The following is a 24,146-nucleotide window of genomic DNA, read 5'->3' as shown; positions in this document are numbered from 1 at the left end:
TTGGGTAGCTGCAGTGGTTCACAGTACTTTTGCACAACGTTGGCTGGTGCATCAACTGCACTCATTCCTGGTTCAGTCAGGTCTAGTCCATCCATACCTTAGTTACATTTCAACTGAACTACTGCAGTGTGCTGTGCTTGGGGCTTCCCTTGAAGTGTATTTGGAAGCTGTAGCTAGTTGAGAGTGCTTGGCCTACAGAGTTACAAACATGCAACTCTGATACTTCAGCAACTACATGGGCTGTCAGTCTACTCTCAAGCCCAATCCAAAGTGTTGCTTCTCATCTTTAAAGCTCTACATGGCTTGAGACTGGGGTGTCCGAAGGACCATCCTCTCCCATATGTTCCTGCCCAGGAGTTTAGCTCACAGGGAGAGGTCCTCCTGACTGTCCCATCAGCCAAAGAAGCTTGGTTGGCAGGTACACGAGAGAGGACCTTTTCAGTGGCAGCCCCACAATTGTGGAACAACCTCACCAGGGAAATGCATTTGGCCCCCTCACTGTCAATCTTTAGGAGGCAGCTGAAGACAGTTTTATTTAAAACGGGATTAAATTAATTTTACTATTTATTGATTGTTATATATGGTGATTTTAAATTGAAGTTTTTATATATTTTTATGTCTGCTGTAAGCCACCTTGAGTGCTATAAGGTAGAAAGGCAGCTAACAAATGTTTTAAATAAAAATAAATAAACTAATGGAGGGCAACCCACAATACCGTGCTCACTGAGTCCCTTTGTCCTGAACTGCCCGTTCACTTGTCTTGAAGCTCTGGTTTGAAGTAAAATAGTATCTTGCTCTTCTTGCACCCCTCGTCATTTAAGATCAACTTTTAAAACGTGTGTATACAACTACGTCACAGTGATAGCTAGATGAAAATATAAAACATGCTGTTTCCGGCGCAGTTGATTATCAAAGGCTGTTATGAACAAAGGTGCTGAACAAATAAAACTTCTGTGTTCCAAAAGTGACCATTGCAGCATTTGACTCAAAGTTGGTGTTCCTGACTGCTAGCTGTCCTTTCTGAAGATCTCGGGTTGATAGAGCATTTCCCCAACATCTAGCCAATAGGATCCTTTTAAATGGAGATGGCAGGACTTGAAATTGGGGTCTGTAGATAAGGGATGTGTACTGAGCTTCAGTCCCAGCTCAGAATTTATTACTTTTTCCTACAGGGGTGTCATGTGAAACCTGACAAGTACACACGTTTCAAACTTCTTCCCACACAAAGCCCCTTTCTGTGTAGGGAGGGAAATGTACTATGTGAAACAACCCTAAGAACTTTGCATGTTGTTGAGGTAGTTTCAGCCACTGGAAAAGCACTCAACTGATCAAATGGTACAAGTGGTTTTATTTTGTAAATAACTTCAGATAAGTTTTTGCTATGTTCAGTGTGTTTTTTTTTAAATTGTAATGTGTAGTAATATGCAGCCTTATATACAGAAATTTTATAGCAAGGGTAGATTGTCATGGTGAGATAATCTTGCTGTATACATTAATGTTAAGAATGTTGTTTACGTATATGTGTGTTTATGTTCATACTCTAGGTAATTTTTAATTTTGTAATCTGTCTACTTAATATCTCACCAAGGTACAAATAGGTGTTACATCTAGTGTTTCCTTAAAGGACTTGAGCTTTATCTGAAATAACTGCTGCATATAAAAAACAGAAAATAATTCTGAATTACTATAAAGTTCAGGACCAGAATAGAGTTCTGACTAAGCAATGGCTATATAAGTTAGAAGCTTGTTAGTAATATGAGATTTCCCAGTGGATGGTTCTCTTACTGCAGTTCTGATGAATGGTGGGTGAATTTTTCAATTCAATTTGGAATTGGCTTAGTATTTTATATAATTTCTCAGAGTAAACCAGGGTCTCCTGGTTTGGATATTCCCTTCTGCTGAAGTGACAAGAATAAGCCTCTAGCCCAGGGGTGGGCAAATTGTGGCCCGCGGGCCACATGCGGCCCGCTACAGAGTTTTTTGTGGCCCGCCAAGACAGTAGAAAAGTGTGACAGGGTACATTTGTCTCATTAAACTGATTCTAAAATTAAATGTGCTTGCAGCTATAGATGATATGAAATTAGCACAATAAATAAATTGAATAAAACTACCACTATTTTATTTAATTTATATTTATTGATTTTTATGATACAATTTATACCTTTTCTGAAATGCAAAGTTAACTAATGAATGCAATCATTTTATAAGGTGCGGCCCTGTGCTAACCTCCGCTCCCACAAAGTGGCCCCCGAGCCAAAACAATTGCCCACCCCTGCTCTAGCCAATTCCTGTCCAGGAGTAATTTCTAATAGTAAAACAGACTCCTGGAGTGCTCAGATTTTAAGTGAAAATCAAACAACTTTGGGAAGGAAGATGTTTTTGATTCAAACTGAGGTACTAGATTAGTCCTAAAATACAATTCACACATCTGTGTAGGTCTGTGAAAGTCAACAAAGAATCATGCAAAACAAACAAAATTTTACATCACCTGTGGTTAGAAACCACCTTATGATGGTTGTCTTCAGAGTATTTATAAGCAGCTATATCCTGTATAAGATCTTCCCCTCTGGTTTTCAATCTTTTCACTTTGGCTTGGTCAGGCATCTTAAGAGCCCTCCTGGATCAAACCAGTGGTCCATCTAATCAAGCATCCTGTTTCACACCGTGGCAAACCATTTGCCCTGGAGGGTCAGCAGATAGGGCTCAGAGGGCACAACCTTCCCTGATAATGCCTCCTCACGCTGGGTTTCTGAGGTTTACTGCTTCCGAATATGGAGGTTCCTTTTACTAACAATGGCTAGTAGCCGTTGATGGACCTATCCCCATGAATCCAACTCCGCTTTTAAAGCCATATATTCTTGTGGCCATCATTACATCCACTGGCAGTGAATTCCACAATTTAATTACTCATTGAGTCGTTTCCTTTTGTCTGTTCTGTAACAATTGTCCCATCAACTTCATTGAATAAATTAAATAGCTGTGATCTCGGTACTGATCTTTGCAGGACCCCACTGTTCACTGCCCTCTATTGTGAGAATAGTCCATTTATTTCTGCTCTCTGCTTCCTATGGTTTAACCATTTTTTAAACCATACTGTTGTTCAGAATGATAACCAGTCTATCAATGCTGTTTTCTGTTTTCTCAAAGGCACAGATTATTAAGGCTTAACATGTTGTTCAGTTGGTCCACCATCAGGCAAAACAGTAATTCTGTGTGCACTTGCTGTCTGTTCCCTCTTCTCCCATCTACAACTACAGTGGTTAGATCTGTACATCTCCCATGAAAACTTTCAGCCCAAAAGATTTTCTGTTTGAGAAAAGCCCCAGGATACCAGGTGGGATAGAAAGAAGGGCAAAGATAGCATTTTGCCACGGGAGTAGTTTTCCTTTAATACTTTCTGTGAAGTGTTTAAGAGTATTTGAACTCAATCTTGGAAACTCCCAAGCTTAAAAAATACAGCTACTCTGAAAATGGCACCTTGGGAAACAGAGAAATTTGCTTGAACATAAAATGGCTGTATCTGATACTTATCAGTATGCCACCTACAATCAGTCTCAGTATTGTAAAGCGAAGGGATGAGTGGGTGCAGAAAGGACTTCTGAATTAGTCAGAAATAATGGAAGAGCTGACCACGTTCTCTTTTTACCTTGTCAGCCTTTCGGTCTGGTATTAAAAATAAGTAGTGCTTTGATAGAAACCTAAAGAGCAGTTTCAAGAAAAATTGACAGGTCAAGAAATGACCGTAATTTTTTTAAAGAGCCTTTACAGCAACCGTTAATTTACAAGGAGTGATTTAATGAAGGGTCAGAGAACCTGGATGCAAAATGTATGATTCGTTTTTGGCTGAAATGCCACTGATTGCAATGTTTTTCTCTAAAGCGGAAAGATTTTTTTTTAAGTTCTTCATCAAAGCTTACCAGACTATAGCGGCATATTCACTTTTTAAATCTATTGTCTGTGGGCAGCCTGATATTAATAGGATCTTGGTTTCCTTCCAGGGTCAGCTTTGCATTATGGGTTTTTTTTTCTTCCTGGGCTCACCCTCATTTCTGAATATGCAGTACTTACTTATTAATTAAAATGTTTATATTCCACTTTTCCCTCCATACAAAGAGGCTCAAAGCAGCTCACAACAACCTGCATAAACCTTAAATAGACACACCATAAAAATCAATGCAAACTAACAAATATAGTGACTGTAGTCACAAATGTGTTAATGTTCATTGTATATAACTGCTTGAAAAGAAGGATCTTGCTGCTATCCTCTCACTGTAACATCTTCTGTATGGGGCTGTTCCTTGAGAAAGCTTTGGCTAGTATCAACATCTGCCTCCATACAGGTGTACTGAGATAGGAACACATTAGTGATATTAAATTTACTAGGTAACTGTTTAACGTCCGGACCTGCTTCAGGATGATAGCATTGACTGATAGACCTTCATAGCTACCGGAAAGTCCAAAATATACCATTTCAGGTTCACCTCTTGTATAGGCTTTATCAGCACCTGACTTTAAAAGATGTAGCTTAAAAATACATCTGATCATATAATAGTCCAGTTGCCTTGCTCATTGGCACATTGAGCATTATTTCTCATTTAATGCTTCCTACACTGATGAGGTAATGATTGACTTTGAAACACTGAAGAAATCTCTCTACAGCATCCTCTTTTCAGCACTTCACTGTGTGTTAATTTATCACAGCTGAGAAATTTAGAAAAGATCTCTTTTGTCCTCCTTAATGGTGTATTCTAAATATCTTTGCCAATATGCAATATTCTTTTGTGGCAGTTCAACATTTAAGTTAAAAACCAGAGTTTTATGACTGTCTTCATGGTCCTTCAGTATTCAAATGAATACTTTCCATTTTGCTGAGATTATCAAAATGACTATTTTTTTTTAATTGACAGTATTAACAAAGAGAGCATTGTGGACATCGAAGGTGTTGTGAGGAAAGTGCCACAAAAAATTGGAGGCTGCACTCAGCAGGATGTCGAGCTGCACGTTCAAAGGGTAATGGTTTTTATAACAAAATTAAAATGTGCAATGGAAGTTACGGGTTTTTTTTACCATTTCTAAGGAGATTCCCCAAGTACAATACTACTATGAGCCCTTATGCAGGTTAACGCATGTAAAAAATCGAGTTATCTAAGGAACTGGATTAAAATGCAAGCTGAATCAACCATGGAGCAGTTCTTTTTGTTAATGAGACAGAAACAGATGCAGGAGATTCTTGTACTGTTTTGTTGCCTTTTCAAATGGTTGGTTCTAGACTATATTTTGAAATGTAGCATATTTTCCTTTCAAAAGCAAAATAGGCAGACCAAACAATTCAGAGTTCATACTTATTGAGTGTGATAACATTTTATACCTAAATTTCCTGGCAAGCTAGGAAAACTGAGTCAATTCCTGTAGAAGCAGTTATGGATGCAGTAATAAACGCTACAGTATTTAAATATTGACCTGCTGGCGGTGGGTGGTGGTGGTGGTGGTGGTGGTGGTAAGGGCAAGATGTTGAATATCGTTAAAAATGCTGGGGAAGGGAGAGAAAGGTAACCAGCCTGAGGAAATAGAGCGCCTCTCTCTTTGTTGTGTAGGAGAAGATATGTTAATACATGCGGCTGTTTCACTCCTCTTTAACAAACTGCAAAAAAATCCCCTTTCTATACAATTATGAAAAGAGACGCCCTGCTCTCTTTTGCACATTGCTGCCCTAAAGAGGAGAAAAATGGGCCTAAATGACGACTAAACAAATACTGTTGCTGTTTGGGATTGAAGGTACGGCCTGGAGCTGAAAAGGGTGAAGAGGACACTTGGGAGACCCTGTTGACAAGACCTTGCCGTTTCCACAGACGTTTTTCCATTGTACTCCAGTCCCATTTTAAAGACCAACACGTTTTCTAGGCTACATGCTTTTGCAAGTCCAGCCCCCTCCCTCCTATCTAGGGTGCTGTTAGTATTTTAGCTTCCTTGTACCTTTTCCCTTCTCATTTTAAAGGACTTTCTGGATGTTTTTAACCCTTGTTAAGACATCAGCCTTCGTATCATGGGATTTCCTTCATTCTTTCTAGTGTCAAAACTTAGCTTATCCTTCTGGAAATTTATTTCAGGCACCTTTTCTTGTAATAATCACATTGAACAAATTTAAGAGAGCAAACTTTAGTCATTTCTAGTATTGAAACAAAACCAAAGCCATAAAAATATGCCCTCCTTTTTTCTGACACTATCATGTATTCTCCTAGCAAACGTTTATGCAAACATCGTTTCACGTTTCTGCGAAAAAATATTCCATTGTAAATTATTCTATAATTTCTGCTGTGCTTTTATGAGTTTTTTTGTTGTTACTGTTTCTTTCAGATCTACGTGATCAGCTTGGCAGAACCGCGACTGCCCTTGCAGCTGGACGATGCTATTCGCCCAGAGGTAGAAGGAGATGAGGTGAATTGTTTTCAGCATCAACAGCATATTTTTTTAAAGAAGTAAATGGTTAAGCGAGGAATTGATATTTTAGTAACTATTGCTGATAGCCTTGAATTTATAGCCTAGTGTTATCCAGAATTAAATGCTTTCATATTAGTTTTTTCAGGACTTAGATTTAGAAAATGGTGCCTGAAATGTGCATCAAACTGCCTTACCCTGAGTCATACCATCAGTCTTTCAGGATCAAGAAAGGGTCTCGGGTAGGGGTCTTTCACCTCACTATCAGTTGCAGGCCTATCCTTTTTTAAAAAAGAAGATGGCATTGTTAGATCAAACCTGGAGCCTTCTGACTACAAAGCAGATGCTCTACCACTCCCCTTCCCTATGTGATGTTAGGAAACACCCAAGCTTGGATTCAAATCAGGCAGAGGGAGATAGGAATAATGGTTGTTGTGGGTTTTCCGGGCTGTATTGCCGTGGTCTTGGCATTGTAGTTCCTGACGTTTCGCCAGCAGCTGTGGCTGGCATCTTCAGAGCTGTAGCACCAAAAGACAGAGATCTCTCAGTGTCACAGGGAGATGTGACACTGTGACACTGAGAGATCTCTGTCTTTTGGTGCTACACCTCTGAAGATGCCAGCCACAGCTGCTGGCGAAACGTCAGGAACTACAATGCCAAGACCACGGCAATACAGCCCGGAAAACCCACAACAACCATCGTTCTCCGGCCGTGAAAGCCTTCGACGAGATAGGAATACCTTCTTTTATCAAGTGGCTTTGCTTGTGGTGGTTAGGAGCCAAGTCAGGCTGTCGCCTATATCCTGGACTAGTTTGAAACATTCATGCACAAATATTTAACAAGCGTGATCCATAGTTCTGAGGCTTCTGTCTGTTTGTTGGGGGGGGGGGGATGAGTTCACAGCTAGCATTCTATCTTTTGATAGTAGGGTAAGGAGGTCTGGATAAAACTATCCTCTTTTCATCATTCCCTGACCTGGGCCATTTTCACACTACTTACCTGCTCCCGGAACGTTGTGAAACATCGCGCAAAAACCGCAGAAGATGGCATCTTCTTGTGAGAGTTTTGCGCAATGTCGCGCAAAACTCTCATGAGAAGACGCTATCTTCTGCGGTTTTTGCGCGGTGTTTCGCAACGTTCCGGGAACAGGTAAGTAGTGTGAAAACGGCCCTAAATAACCCAGCCAAGTGCGATCTCGTCAGATCTTAGAAGCTAAGCAGGGTCAGCCTTAGTTAGAAATTGGATTGGAGACCTCCAGAGAAGACCAGGCTCACTGTGCAGAGGCAGGCAATGACAAACCACCACATCTATTAGTCTGTCACCTTGAAAACCCAAGCAAGGGTCTCCATAAGTCAGTTACAACTTGATGGCACTTTCTACCATATTTATTCTTAATCTGCGAAGAGTCTGTTGAAAGTGAAGCACTGTTACTAATAAACACTTTACAGAAGTAAGTCAAAGATTCCCAAGTTTGGTTGCAGTAAGCCTTAGGAAAGAGCTGTTGCAGTTTTGCCAATCATAACCTTATGCCAAAGCTAAGAAGATAGAAGTTTCTTATTCTTAATTCACCTGCTTGGGTTCATCAATTAAAAAGGAGGGGAGGAAGAAAGGAAAATGAGGCCCCAAAGGAAAAAATGCAATAAATGATGATTGTCCCATCAGTCCTTGGAGCAAATAAAGAGTTGTGAGTATATTTTAAGGAACCATTTATTCCATCTCAGCTGGCTAAGCTGGTCCCACACTTTTTGCAGTACATCCAAGGAGGATGGTTGACTCTTCTTGAATTTGCCCTTTCTTTAATTGTTGTCACCTCATACGGCAGATTTTATGCTAAAGCATCAAACCTGGAGCAGAGACAGCTGCCGCATTCAGAAACACAGGCAGACAACATTCAGAAACATCCTTAGAGAAGACAACATAATGCACAGACCACATAACACCTCTCTGCCCCCCCCACATGCAGTCAAGTTGCTCTCTCAAATTGTGCTAGACACTTAACAGGTGTCTGTGCCTCAGGCATCAAGAATCTTTGGTGTGGGTGGCAAACCAAATGCAACAAGCCAAATGATTTCTTCTGCTACAAAAACATCATTTAAAAAAAATAAGTGTGGTTTTCATTGTGTGTTCTTTTGCAACTGTTCAGGAAGGAAGAGCTACTGTAAACCAGGATACGAGACTGGACAACAGAGTGATTGACTTGAGGGTAAGGAACTCTCTAGGTTGTTTCTAAACTTGAACAAACAGTTAAGAGTATGGCAAAAAGAGCTCTTCAAAATGCCAAAGAATTTGTTTACCTGTTTGCTATAAATTTGTTTTACTCTATGTATATTTAAAAATTCCATGATGCCTGCTGTATTAGTCGTGTCTGCTTGACTTGGATGTGTGACTTGAAATGGTCTCACCTTGTGGCAAGGTACTGATCTAGATAGATGGGCTCTTAGAATCACAGTTTGGACTCACCAAAGCATTTAGTTGACTCATTGTACCATCCTAAACTGAGTTACACCCTTCTGAGTTCATTGAAGGGTATAACTGTGTTTAGGATTGCACCATAAATATCTTTTAAAATCTTTATATACCAGCTCGATAACCTCTGCATTTTGTACGTTGAAATTTTGTGTAGTTATTGTGCTTGTCATAAGTCTGCAAATTTTCAGCAGAACCCATGGCTACGATATTCAATGCCCATTTGGTGATTTAGCATGGAATGCCTCTGCAGAAGTGCAGAGCCTCTGCAGGTCAGTTTAGTATGAAACTTTGTGTTTGTACCATGCAGGCAGGATTACACACCAGTGGAAGATACCAGCCTTTCAAACAACTCTACTAAAAATGATTAAACTCCAGTATATGTGGTACCTTGATTACCTGAAAACAAGACAAATTGATGTCAACATGAGGATGTATCACAGAGATCTATTCCAACGGAGCATTGTTCCTGTCATTGGTTACCTGTAGCATCATTTTCCATACTCAAGTCCTTAAATGGTCTTGATCCAGTTGACATGCCTTTGTTCTTTTCCTGGTCCCCATTCATTGTCTTGAAGCTGCACTGTAAATTGTGTGTTGTTGAACTTCATCAGTGATGCCATATTGATATAGAAGTGGAAACACCAAAAAGGAGGAAGTAATACAGGGGGCTTTAAGATTATATATACAGAAAGGGTGAAATGCCACTTTTAGGTGAAGGTGCAGGCTTAGGCACCTGTTTGGGGAAGGGAACCATTCTTAAGGTATTTACAGTGAGATCTTAAGCAGAGTGACTCTGGTCTAAGGCCATTGATTTAAATGGGCTTAGTCTGGAGACACTCTGCTTAGGATTTCACAGTGTGCTAGGGGGAAAACAATGAAAAATACTACAATGGGGTAAGAGAGCCTTACATGTGAATAGGATAGCAGTAATGGCACACCACCGGTAGTTTTATATTGGGTGGTCAGAGCTCAATCAACCGCGCATAGCCGTTGGTAACCGATAGGCGTGGACTGTAGTACAAGGTAAGGCAGCCTGCGTTTTGCTGAGGGGAAAAAGGTTTGGAGGATGTGCTTCCCTGTGCAGTTCTTCCCTCTAGAATAGGTAGGGTGCATCTGCTCTCCTCACTCCAGTAGGGAAAAATGAGGTGGAAGAAGATGAATGGGGATACAGAGGTTATGGGGAAAGCATGTATACAAGTGGTAATACCTTGCAGCAGTTCAGGATTGCAGATAAAGAGACGTCTTTTTTGTCTCCTAATTCCTGTGGGCAAGTAAAACTTGGGAAGCAAGTATGTTGGGAAGTACGTATTTTCCATCACAGCTCTTTGAAAAGAGAAGAATATGTGCACACACATGTGGATTCTCTGTGTTTTTTCCCTATCTTTTGCCTTTCAGAACAGGAGGCCCTCTTCCATTTTGGATTAAAAATTGGCTAGTTTAAAAATTTGTTTCCTCATTTCTGAATACAGTTTTGCTACCTGTTGTGCCAAATTGCTAACCAAAACAAGCTTGTCCCTCTGAGAATGATACTGTGGGTTTTCTATATTTAAAGCAAATCATTGCCAGATAATTATAAACGGCACATGGGATCAGTAGGGCAGAGTTTTAAACCCAGAGTCAACCTGCAGCCTGAGAAGAACAGGGTAAAATCCCAGGACAAACTGGCAGAACCAAAACGTATTTTGAAAGTAGTTCAGTGTTCTTCCCTAGCTATCAAAACATTTCAGCAGAATGATCATACAGCTGGATGAAGATATCTGCTGATGTTGCTGAGCAAGTTTGATCAATTTGTAGAAGTAAAATTTAATGCTTGAGTTTCTAGAAAATGATTAAATATATTTTTGTAGGAAAAGCTGTAACTCCTATGTTGAGGTATAGTATTTAGAGTGTTGAACAACTATCTGGAAGGTTCATGTTCAAATCCCCATTCTGCCATGAACCAGTCAGCCTAACCTACCTCACAAGGTGGTGGTTGTGAGGATAAAATGGAAGAGGGGGAATGGTTTAAGTTACTTTAAATTACCATTTGGGAGGAAAGTGAGATTTAAATAAATAAATGTTCAGTATGGCTGTGGGGTGGGTGGGTGTAAAGGCAGTGGGCTTGATTGACTGAAATACCTATACCTTTACTTCAAGTTTCCTTTTTTCCTACTTCCTTAATTCTTTGCTGCTGTAAAGAATGTTTTTCTTGCAAGGAGAGGAGGTGTGGAATTTGGGCTAGCAGTTGGTAAGCCAACTGGGGTTTACTTGACTTCAGTGCCTTGAAGAGCAGGTCACAGCCAAACCTGGTGCAAATTGTTAGGCCACACTGTTTTAGGGGTTTTGAAAAGCATCCCCCCCACCACCCACTCACATATACTTAAGAGACTCTGGTTATGCTTCTGCTCTTAGGTTGTCCAAACCAGGAGGGAACAGAGGCAGAATGCCTGGGTCAGTTGCATAGTAAACCCGAGCTGCCTGGTAGCTGGACTGAGCAGGGAGACCTTGGCTGAATCCACACGTCCCGGCATAGCGCTAAACTGTCGGAACGATAGTGCCTTCCTGGCGTGATTTCTGACATCATCACACCACGAGAGTGGAATTGTGGTTCGATGACATCAGAAATCGTGCTAGGAAGACGCTGTCATTCCGACAGTTTAGCGCTACGCCGGGATGTGTGGATTCAGCCCTTGACTCTCACCTCCCCCTGAACCTCACCTCCCAGCTCACAAGAGCTATAATAGCTAAAACTCAGAATTACATCATTGATACGGTCTTAGGAATGAGAAAAGGGTCTAAACTGAAATTCTGTTTGAAATTTTATGACACGCAGCCTTGCTCCCCCCTCCCAGTGTCTGCCTTTGATTGAAGATTGTTGACTCTGCCTCTCCAAATAACTAACTCCCTGCTTTTCTCCTTACTTGCGAAGCATTTCGTTACATTACTAGTCAGAGGAAATACTGTGTGGGGGGTGCTGAGGATGTCTGTTGTATAACTGAAAAAGGAAGTTTAAGGTTACCAAGAGGTCAGGGTTGTTTTAAGTGTCCCAAATATACCTTGTGATGAACATACTGTTTGCATATTTAGAAAAATAAATGTTGTTGAAAGGTAGGATTTGAATGTTCTTCTGTTCAAAAGCCCTTTTCCGACCCTGTTGAGGGCGTCATCTTGATCAAACCTGTAATTGTCCTTGATGTAATTGAATGGTTATGTTTTTCAAGACCTCAGCTATTTATAAAATTAGCCTTGTGATTTCTGTGACTGCTACAAGCTCATGAGTTACCTGCCAGGAAACAGCTGTAGCCTGTCTTTTTAACCACTGTACGCTTCTTTCCAGACAGATAAGTGGCCGGTTAATAGGTGACCTTAAGGCACATTTTTGTGTTGGTACATATATTGAAACAGTTCTTCCTGATGCTCGATTTGCCTTTAGTTTCAGGTAGGTAGCCATGTTGGTCTGCAGAAGAACAGCAGGATTTAACTCCAGTGGCATCTTAGAGACCTTAAGATTTTCATAGTATAAGCTCTTCTTTAGACTCAGATCCTGCTGTTTGCCTTTAGTACACGCTAGGCAGGAAAGAATTGGCTAACTTCTACATTGGCTGATTGTACTAAAGACTCTCAGACCGAACCCCTGGACTGCATTGACTAAAGCTCCAAATCAGTGCCACCTCCAAGACTGGTAAGTCTGTGTGTGAAAGGGGGCAGTCAGTCCCAGCATCTGTTGAAGACTATCATTGTCTTACTATGTGGTTGGAGCTCCAGGGTAGCAACCACTGCCCTGCAAATGTTTGAATGCCCTCCCATATTGCGATCTCATAAGTGGCAGGAGAACAGTCAGCATTTCTTCAGGCATTAAATTTCTGTTCTGAGGTGATTTCCTTGTAGTTGTGGTGTCCTTCCAGCTATTGCATTGCAAGCTTAGCCTAATTTTCTCAGTTCAACTCATCCTGCACTGCCAATACTGCAGTCAAGGCCATAAGCATCATCAGTGACTGGAAGTGATCAAAATGCTTATGAATTCTAATCCCAGAACCTGCTGCAAAAGATACTGGAATACTGTAGGTACTAGCTCTTCCTGCTGCAAAGGAGCCGTGTGATTGAAACAACTGTGTCTGATCAACCTTATCAGCAATTGCTCTTTATCTTTCTGGAAGTATCATCTTCCATTAGTCCCTTAGGAACTGTTGTGCGCACCATATGAATAAATGCATCGGAAACTCTCAATACTAGCAGTTTTGTTTCATCTCTCTCCAAAAGATCAGTTTTCTTAGAAAGCAGTGAACTTTTTTCAATGAAAGAAATACATTTATTTTGAAAGGCCACCGGAAAACAATTTGGGCAAGTGGAGTGTGCTGGCTTTAACAATACGCAGTCTGATTATTTGGTTTTGGGCCTCCATAAATGTGAAAAATTCTGCTGGTGTGTTAGCAGCAACCTGAGAACACATTCGGGAGAGAATCAGATTCTTTTGTCGATCAGTTCTATTTGATGTTATTTAAATGCCCTTATGGGAAATGTACCAAGGTTCAGTAGAGGAGCCCTTGTGATCCCCGGCCAACAAAAAAAGATGGGTATATTGGTCAGGGGATATGAGCAACAAAAGATCCAGATTTCCAAAAGCTATACTATAATATCAGTTGTACATGGAAGAGGGAAAAGTCTTCATAATGGTATTCCTACACCTGGAACAAAAATACTCTGAGAGTCTATTGAGCATCTTGTCTGAGTAAAGACTGGTAGTGATGGCAAGAGAAAGGAAAAGGTGGAAAGAAGGAAATAATGTATTCTGTGCCAGCAGTTAGGCCTTACCCAGTCCTCAGGTGCCTCGTGGCTATTTTGAAAATATTTAATTTAGAACATGGTGTTAGCAGTTATATTCATGATACAATTTTAGGCATCATATCAAGCAAGGGAAGATTCATGAGGGAAGAAGAGATCTATCCTCCCCTTGCTATGGCAATCTGAAAAAGTTGCCTAAACTCCAGAGGCTTTTTGTTTTGAAGCATCTGCAGTGGACAAATGTTACTATTAAGTTTGGGGAGGGGAATGCCTCCCAAACAGGTGGTTTTTAAGTCCGATTTTTTTTTTTGCAAAGCTGCATGTTCCCTTGAATTTGCAGAACCCTAAATCGCGGCTGTGACTGGTTCTGTTCTTCATACTTACTTATCTGTATGGACTATTAGGTACGGGGATTAATAGCCCAAAGCTTTAGTCATGGGCAGGTTTCAGGATTGGAAGCCCACCGTGCCCTGATTTCATGTATCTTGCTCAGTGATTCAGGCCTAGTCCTCATAGAGGAAGTAAACTTGTGCCTGAGTCATGCCACTTCAGACTGGCTACACGACGGAATGTTCTTCCACACAGAAGCATTGCCGGCACATAGAAAATTTATCGTTACGGAGGAGGTTAAACTAGAGCTCTTCTTGTTAGCACGAAATTTTCTACGTGCGGTAGGGTTTTGTTGTTGTTGTTTGTATGGAGGAGAATTCATTCTGAAGTAGTGCAGTCCAAATGCAGGTTTACCCACCCCAGTGAGAAGTAGGCCTTAATGCGTGCATTGAATTCCATGCATCAGCTTTCAAATTACATAAGGATGTTTCAGGGTTCTCCTTAAGCTCTAACAAAGCACTTATTTCCACATGGATACCTGAAAATGTACACAGTAGAGATGCACTTAAAAACGGAAGGTAAAATACTGCCTCTAGCATTCCAAAAGCAATATTCATTTTCGCATTTTATGAGCAATAGTATATAACACTGAGGCTATAGTCCTACAAGTTATTTAAGACTTGTTTTTGAAGTTTAAACTCCAGAGTGTTTTTAAGATATTCTTTATTGCTTAGTATAGTATTGAATTCCTTACTAGACTATTGTACATATATTATAAAAGAATCTAAGACTTTCAGAATAATAAAAACGTTAATCTAACATTTGTCTTACTGTTAAGGAAACAGGATTGATTAATTGGATATGGCAGCACGAATAAATGCTTCTGAATCACTTTTATGAAATGTGGGTTTCTGTTTTTCTGTTGTTGGAAAGTCAGGTGCTGGGCTGGGAATTGTAGGATTCCACACCTGGGATACAGGTCTTTAGTTCTTCCCTTTAGATTCAGGCTACTGTTCATGTGTAATAAGCATTTGGTGGATATTTTCAACAGGTTTGCAGAGTTAATATCATTGCAGTAACGTGTAAACTTAGAATTAAAATTCCAAATTCACAGCAATGATGGCTCAGATCCTATGCCTTCCTCTTTCTCTGCTTTCTTCTTCTGACATTGTGGAGGCAGTCCTTTGCTGTGAAATGTACTTCTTTGGCTGCTGAGCACTTCTGTTTATATAAGATGAATGTCTTTCAAAGATCTAAAAAGTGCCTACTACAAGGTGAACTCAATCTGCACTTAAAGGATATCTCTACTATGAATAAAGAGGAGTTTAAGCAGAAAAAAAGTATAGGATCCAAGCCAAGAGACTGAAAAAATAATAGAGAGATGTAGAATTTTGCAGATGGAAATATCTCGTGTCCTACCCCATTCATACTCTCACATGCACACTATTCATTGGTTGTATGAGATGTCATGATAATCTGTGGTCTGTTTTAAACCACAGTTTCTTGTACAAACACAGGTTGGCTTCCATATATAGATAAAAGACCACAGTTATTTCATAAACCTCCATTAGTCATCTACTTACCTCCATTTCCTTCCAGCTTTGACATTGTAGTTAGATGTATAGATATTTTATAACAAAGCAAATTAAAAACTTTGAGATAAGATGGCTAGGTTGATTTGAAAATAAGACCTTTATCAAACTAGTGCTATTCAAATCCTTTTGCAGATAGTGAGAGGCCTTATTTGTGATGTGCCCTCCTGACTGACTTCCTACTATTATTAGTTTTCTTACTATCATCTCCTGTTTTGTATTCAGCCCAGACCACCTTCATCTGTATTATCTGGGAAGCATAAAGTATCTTGACAGTGCAATGCAGGCCTAAAACAGGGAAATGATTGGTGCTCTGTGTGTATGTGTTATGTGCATGCATACATATAAACAAAAATATATTAAATAATGTGTAGTTTTGGTCACTGCTTTGTATTCAGAATAGACTTTCCCAACAAATGCTTTTTAACATACCTACATGTTAGGATTTTCAAGTTTGTATATTCTGGCATGCTGGAAATAGTGATTATGATGTAAATTGTATGTTTTTGTTGACCTTTTAATGGCCTGAAAAAGGGAATTGATTTCACACTTTCATAAGCAGTGATATGACGTCTTGTATGTGTGCAGGGCTCATCTTGATGCAAATGCCTGTTTACAGTCACATAAAGATCTGGCCTCTGCTGTAGCCAGCAATGAGATGGCCTCGAAGATGGGGCCTTTATTGGTAAATCAGAAAAGGTTTTTTTGACACTTTATGTAAATTGACCATGGAATTTGCCCTAGTGGAATTGGCGTGCATGTTTTCATATGTAGTCTAAATGAGATATCCCAAGCAATAATAAATTGTGAAATAGAAGTTCAGGATTTGTTTATCTTCGCATTGGTAAGCTGCATCTCTCCTTTAAGGTTGAACTCTCTTAGGTTCAAGTTGCAGTCTTTTACAAGGGATCTTGTAATGCATTTTCTTGAATGGCAAAAATTGTCTCTATCAAATTGGTTTTCTGCAGCAGAATAACTTTTATGGCTTTTCTTGAAAGGTGCCACTGCAAAGATGTATATAATTCTGACAGTTGTGCCTCTGGTATCCCTTAGCACATGTAGCATTGAGTCCAGTAAAGCAGCTGAAAATTACATGAGCAATTGAAGGTGATGGGGCTAGGGGTAGAGTGATGGATAGTTGGGCAGCCTATTTTTTAAAGTCATTTTCAGAGCATGTGGTAGCTGCATTTCGCACAATTAAGGATGGAATGATAATTTTGTTTGCTGATTAATTTTCCAAAGCTTACTTTAGTGTTGGCCAGGATTAAGTTGGCGGAGTTTATACTTTTGCTCACTGTATTGATTTTTATATTGTATTTAAAATAGTTGAACCTTTCTTGAATCTTCATGAGAGATGACAGATACGGCTGGAATGAAGTAATGATTTAACTTATTGATAGTAAATCTGTTGAAATTTTAGTGTTTATCTGAAAGTAACCTGCAGAGAGGCTTTTTCACTCCTCTAATTCAACTTCCCTTTGTAATGGTTGCTGCTTGGTAGCCTACATAAAGAAATTGGGTACCCCATCCAGCTCTTGTTCAGCAGATATCCACATCACATTTAAGCCTACTTAGGCATGTTTCTTGGCAACCTGCAAAGAAAAGCCAGCTCATGCACCTGCCATTTTCCTTGTCTTGTCATGCAGTTTTTATGCATTCAGAAATAGGGACCCCAGAAAACATGCTGTGATTAAGCAGCCGTTATTGAGCCTGTCTACCTGGAAGCTCTCAGATACTAAGCTCAATCCAGACACTATACTAAACCATAGTTAGGATAGCTTAATCATGATTTGGTGATTTCTGAATTGATAGACCATTGTTTGTGATCAGTCAGCTAACACGAATAATAAACCGTTCATCTACGGTCTTCCTGTGCAGTCCCACATGGGACTGCGCACGCGCAGGCCTGCCGATACCGGAGATTTTAATAGCTAAAAACCACCAGGGGGCGCTCCCGCCTCCCAGCGCGCATGCGCGGCCGCTTTCCCGCCGAAACGGCTCTTAAGAGGCGGAGCGCCCCTCACATACCCTCAGTTTCTCTTTCGCCGCCGATCGTTGAGGTTTACAGCTTTCTTCATTTGCGATGTCTGAGAAGGCCTTGTTTAAGCGTTGCGAGACCTGCAATCGTAAGATGACAAGGTCGGATGGTCATTCCGTTTGCTTATATTGCCTTGGAGAAACACACAACACTCAGGCGTGCAAGCATTGCCGCGCGTTTACCTCCAAGGCCAGGGCGGAACGGGCGGATCGTTTGCATGCCTTCCTCTGGCAGCGTGCGATGTCGGTCGAGGACCCTCCACCGAAGTCTTCGTCTGCTCCGTCTGCGTCCTCTCGTCCTCCTGTGGCGTCGGGTTCCAAGACTCCTCGTTCACAACCGTCTCCGAGTCGCTCGGAGTCGAGGCCCGAGAGGATCCCTTCGGGTCGGAGTTTGTCGGAACCGACCGCTTCGGTTCCGAGACATTTGGCAAGTCGACCTCCTTCGATCTCGTCGGCTGTCCAGGCTTCACCTGCCCATGGAGCCCATAGAAGTTCGACCCCGTCGGTTCCGAGGTTGACTCCTCCAACTCATACAACCTCTACGGTTCCGACGACTTCGGATCCCTCTGTAAGGTCGAAGACCGTTCCTGAAAAGAAGAAAAAGCATAAGCATTCCAGTAAGCATGATAAGGCAGTGTTGGAAGGTTTACTCACCTCTCCCCCGTCGGTTCCGATCGACTCCACTCCTGTCCAAGTGGAGCAGCAGGCAGAAGCGAGTGATCGTCCGCAGTCCAAGACTCCTCCGGACCGGGAGGCTCAGGAGGATGACGTCATACTCCTCGAGAAGCCTCTTACACCTTCGGGTCAGGCCCGATCGGCCTCCTACGAATCAGGCTCGGTTCGGTCGGTTCGGAGTCGACAGAGTCGGTCTACCCGTCGCTCTAGCTGTCGGAGCCCGCCGCGGTCCTACCGGAGCCGATCCAGGGAGAGTCGACGTCGAGATGAACCTGTTCCTCGTTACTTTAGTAGGGAGAGTTCATACTACTCTGACCGACATTATAGAGGTGCTTCGTTGTCTCCCTCATTTCGAGTCGGTTCCGATGTTGGATATGACCCGTCCCGCCTCCCGTCGGATCGGGTCTGTCCGCGGCCCCGGGCCCGCTACAGTGTTTCTCCTTTGTCGGAGTCACCTGAAAGGGAAATTGGGCCGTCTGATGAGGCTTCGCCCACTGATGATTTTCGGGCCTATAACGAGTTGCTCCAAAGAATGGCGAAAGCCTTGGACCTTGAAGTGACTTCCACTGAATCTAAATTTACTGATAAGATATTGCAACATATCTATTCGGGATCTACTCCCTCGATTGCCTTTCCCCTTATAGAGGGGTTTGCTGATCTTTGGAAGAAACTGCAGTCTCGACCTGCGTCTGCTACCGCCACTAACCAGAAGGTGGAGAGCTTGTACAGGACCAAAGATGATGCGCATCCGTTCCTGGCCGTTCACCCTCCTCCATCCTCACTTGTCACTGAGGAGATGCAAGCTCGGCCTCGCCAGGGCTCTCTGTCGGCTCCAACTGACAAGGATAGTAGAAAGATCGATGCCTTGGGCAGGAAGTTGTATACTTCAGCTACGTTTGGCATCAAAGTGGCGAATTATGCCGCGATGAAGGCGGCCTATCAACTGTTTTTATGGAAGAAGGTGGCGTCTTTTCTTCCTAAGATTCCCGAAGACCAGCGCACCTTGCTTCGGGTCATTCAGGAGGAGGCTGTCCGCCTATCCAGACACCAGATCAATGTTGGGCGAAGTATGGCTGACACCGCATCTAGATCGCTCCTCTCCTCGGTGGTACTGCGCAGGTACGCCTGGCTTCGCACGACCGCCCTCCCAGTGGAGACGAGGAACAGGGTTGAGGACCTGCCGTTCGAGGGCACCACCCTGTTCTCAGAGAAAACTGACGAGTTCCTCTCTAAGAAGAGGACCGACCGTCTGACAGCCCGCTCGTATGGGGTTCTACACCAGCCGTCGCAGCAGTCTTATCGCCCATACTATCGTTCCTTCCAGCGTGGCAGGCAACACCGCTATCAGCCCTATCAAGGGTATGCTTACCAGCCGCGCAGGAACTACCAGAGCCCACAATCTGCCTTTCCCAGACGGAGGCAGGGCCAACGTCCCAAGCCTGGTTCCCAACAGCATCAGGCCAAGGACCAGGACCAATTGCATAAGCAATTCTGACAATCACAGGGACCTGACCCCACATTTGGGGACAGGCTTAATGCTTTCTTGGATGCATGGTGTTCAATTTGTTCCGATGTTTGGGTTTTGTCTATTATCCAGTTTGGTTATAAAGTTGAATTTCTTGGTTTACCTTACCTACGTCTCCCGGTGTTTTCTTCTGACCCCCCTCGTTCAGAGATCCTGGGGGAGCTCTCAGCCCTATTGCAGAAAGGGGCTATAGAGGAGGTTCCGGTTGCTTCAGCTGGTTTGGGATTCTATTCCAACCTGTTTCTAGTGGAGAAGAAGGATGGTGGGCTTCGGCCTATCCTGGATCTCAGGGGATTGAATACATTTATACGAGTTCGTAAATTCAAAATGGTTACTTTACAAATGGTTTTGACTTTGTTGCCCCGACAGTCGTGGTTTGCAGTCCTGGATCTGAAGGATGCGTATTTTCATATTTCAATTTTCCCAGAGCACAGAAAGTTTTTACGTTTTGTCTATGGTCAACGTGTTTTTCAATACAATGTTTTGCCCTTTGGGTTGGCCACTGCACCTAGAGTGTTCACTAAGTGTGTGGCAGTGGTGGTGGCTCATTTACGCCTCCAGGGCTGCCAAATCTTTCCTTATCTGGATGACTGGCTCTTGGTTGGTGATTCTGCTGAATCTGTGTCTAATCAGGTGTATCTCACTTTAAATTTATGTTTACGCCTGGGTCTTTTTGTTAATCAGAAGAAATCCAAGTTGACCCCTGTGCGCTCCATCCAATTTATTGGAGTAATTTTGGATGGTGTTAGGGATGCAGGCTTCTTACCTACAGAGCGTGCTTCAAAAATTAAGAGGCTTATTTCGACCCTTCAGAGGTGTCGTTTCCAATCTGTTCGCTTTATCCAGACCCTTTTGGGTTGCATGGCTTCTACTACAGCAGTGGTTCCACTGGCCAGGTTATTTATGCGACCCTTCCAATTGTGGTTCAATTCAGTGTTCTCACCGGCCCGTGATTCTCAAAATAGGAGACTTTCCGTCCCTAGGGGGGGGGTGTCCTCCCTGGAGTGGTGGCTGGATGATGCTAATTTATTTAAAGGGATGGAGTTTGGTTTTCAACAAACTCATCTGTCAGTTACTTCAGATGCTTCCCTTTTCGGTTGGGGGGCTCACTGTGCTGGCTTTTATGCCCATGGGTTATGGTCTGGGTCTGAACGTGAGGAACATATTAATATTCTTGAGTTACGGGCAATTTTATATGCATTGATCTCCTTTTCAGATGTCGTGCGGAACAAGTCCGTTCAAGTCCTGACAGACAACACGACGGCAATGTTTTACATCAACAAGCAAGGTGGCACGGCGTCTGTGGCTCTCTGCACAGAGGCGATGAGACTCTGGAAGTGGGCCATAGATCATGCTGTGTGGCTGCATGCAGTTCACATCCCGGGGGTACAGAATTCCATGGCGGACCACCTGAGCAGACTCCACAGGGAAAACTACGAGTGGTCCCTCCAGGACAAGTATCTCGCCCCTATCTTCTCGGAATGGGGGACTCCAGAGTTGGACCTCTTTGCGACAGTGGAAAATCGCAAGGTCCTAGCTTATTGTTCCAGAGGAGGAGTAGGCCCAGAATCAAGTGGGGACGCGTTTCAATTAAGTTGGTCAGGTCCCCTGTGTTATGCCTTTCCTCCGTTCCCGCTTCTGGCACGGGTCCTCAGCAAGATCCAGAGGGACAGGGCGTCCGTCATCCTGGTGACCCCGTATTGGCCGAGGCAACCCTGGTTTCACTCCCTTCTGAGTCTGCAGACTCAATCAATCCGTCTCCCGGTGGTTCCCGATCTCCTGACCTGCGGGGGGGTTCTTCACCACGACATCAGGAGACTCAAACTCACGGCGTGGTTGATCAGGCCGGGGCTGCCTTCTCCGAGGCTGTGACTAATGTTCTCTTAAATGCTAGACGTTTGTCTACCAGGCAGTCTTATGCCCTTAAGTGGGACAAATTTTCTGTGTGGTGTAGTCGCAGGGATTTGGATCCTTTTGAGTCCACCCTTTCTGATATTTTGGACTTTTTGTGAGAGGTGAAACAGGAGGGTTTGGCCAACTCCTCAGTCAAGGTTTATCTGGCAGCCATCTCTGCTTTTCACCCTCCAGTGGATAGAAAATCTGTTTTTTCCCACTATTCTGCTAAATTATTTTTACGGGGGTTGAATAATTTGTTTCCCCCTGTGCGGGCTTTGGTCCCTCAGTGGTCATTGCCCCTGGTTCTGACTCGTTTGATGTCTAAGCCTTTTGAACCCTTGGCTTCCTGTCCACTCCGTTTTTTGTCCATGAAAGTGGCCTTTTTGGTTGCGGCTACTTCAGCCAGGAGGGTTGGGGAGCTAGCGGCGTTATCCTGCGAGCCCCCTTATTTGAAATTCCACCCTGAGAAGGTCGTTCTTCGTACAAAGGTCGAATTTTTGCCTAAAGTGGTATCCCGTTTTCATTTGTCTCAAGAATTGGTTCTACCGGTTTTCTTTCCAACTCCGGCTTCTGAGGCAGAGACGGCCCTTCATTCTTTGGATGTTCGCAGGGCCATTTTATTTTATTTGGATAGGGTGAAACCGTTTAGGATTGAGTCTAATTTATTTGTTTGTTTTGCTGGACAGAATAAGGGTAACCGGGCCTTGTCTCAGACTATCTCTAGATGGGTGGTCCAGGCTATACTGACTTGTTATTCTGCTGCTAACTTACCTTGTCCTTTGGAAGTGCATGCCCACTCCACCAGGTCCCAGGCGTCGTCAGCGGCTCTCTTCAGGGGTGTTCCACTCCAGGACATCTGCAGAGCGGCGACGTGGGCCTCGGCGGATACTTTTGTGAAGCATTATGCGCTGGACATCCTAGATAGAAAGGAGACAGCGGTGGGCACAGCTGTTCTGCACTCCATCTTTGAGTGATGCCTTGGCGTCACCTCCACCCAGGTATTTAGCTTTGGAATCTTCCCATGTGGGACTGCACAGGAAGACCGTAGATGAAAAACAGGTTTTACTTACCATAACTGTTGTTCATCTAGGTCGTCCGTGCAGGCACACATGCCCTCCCTCTTTCCCCACTAACTCTCTTGGTACTTACCTTGCAGGGGGCGGCGAAAGAGGAACTGAGGGTATGTGAGGGGCGCTCCGCCTCTTAAGAGCCGTTTCGGCGGGAAAGCGGCCGCGCATGCGCGCTGGGAGGCGGGAGCGCCCCCTGGTGGTTTTTAGCTATTAAAATCTCCGGTATCGGCAGGCCTGCGCGTGCGCAGTCCCATGTGTGCCTGCACGGAAGACCTAGATGAACAACAGTTATGGTAAGTAAAACCTGTTTTGATTTGAAGGAAGTTTACAAATCATAACTTGTATTAACTATGCTTTTGGATGATGTCCAGAAATTATAGTTACAACTGAGACTCCACTAATGGAGGAGACAAGAGTTAATTTATGAGCCTGAAGGTTTAGCAAGTAAAAATGAAGATGGCTCTAAGCCATAGTATATCCATTGAATGAAACTGTGGTTAGTGAAAAGCATGGCTAGGTATAAGGCTGTATGAAGTGGCTTCCATACCTGTTTACTCAAAAGTCTGTTGTGTCCTAGTTTGTTCAGGATTGCATCTTTCATATTCAGACGACTATGTAAATACCAAATTCTCTCAAACACCGGGTCAAACATAAACATTGGATGACTAGAGTTACAGGGTGCAATGACTGGCTGTTGGTAAGGAACTTGTGAAATACAAGAGAATTGACAGGAGCGGCCTCTGAAAGAAAATGGCGGATTTACACCTGCTTAGGCTGCTGTGCCCTGCCTCTGCAGTCAGGCCCATAGCAGTTTAGACCTGGACAAAGTAGAGGATATTGATTCGTAGTTTAAAGTAATGGATTTGATTGGTCAGTTTTATGCTGCTGATTTTTATCCTGCTAGTTGTGGGGTTTTTTTTTCACTTTTGTTTTAATCCCTGTAAGCTGCCTCTGCAGCTTTTAACTGGGAGTGTAGGATAAAAACGCCATAAAATAAGTCAAGGAAATTTGCCAAAGATCAATCTGTTTTATGAAGATTTTGAAAGACACCGTCGTTGTGATGCCTTTTCATTAAAACTTTTTTTTTGCTGTTGTTGCATGCAACATATATATATCTGACAGCTTTTAGTCTCCGGAGGCATGTACTGGGTTAGTAATGAAATATATTCAGAATATCATAAAGGCTCTGAAAGCCAGTGTTCCTGCTATTTAATAAGAGGGAAATATTTTTTGTTCAGTTCTAAAACTCAAATTGAGGCCATTTTGTAAGAAATAACACTGTAGGTGGTAATCTGTTCTGATCTATCATTCTCTTTTAAGAGTGTACGGGAACATTGGGTGCCTTGTAATAGGTAT

At 42.7% G+C, this 24,146-nt stretch overlaps 1 protein-coding gene across 1 annotated transcript in view; it reads left to right on the top strand.

Moving 5' to 3' along the window:
* DARS1 (aspartyl-tRNA synthetase 1) overlaps positions 1-24,146 on the top strand; it is a 68,558-nt gene that overhangs the window by 27,819 nt on the left and 16,593 nt on the right. Inside the window, exons 5-7 of the mRNA XM_054971286.1 lie at positions 4,908-5,010; positions 6,355-6,435; positions 8,579-8,638. Of these exons, the coding sequence (XP_054827261.1) occupies positions 4,908-5,010; positions 6,355-6,435; positions 8,579-8,638 (244 nt within the window). The remainder of the gene's footprint in view (positions 1-4,907; positions 5,011-6,354; positions 6,436-8,578; positions 8,639-24,146) is intronic.

This window comes from Eublepharis macularius, chromosome 2, assembly GCF_028583425.1.
Source record: "Eublepharis macularius isolate TG4126 chromosome 2, MPM_Emac_v1.0, whole genome shotgun sequence".
Taxonomy (NCBI): Eukaryota; Metazoa; Chordata; class Lepidosauria; order Squamata; family Eublepharidae; genus Eublepharis; species Eublepharis macularius.
The sequence above is the reverse complement of the archived record's forward strand: the minus strand, read 5'-3'. Positions and strand labels throughout refer to the sequence as shown.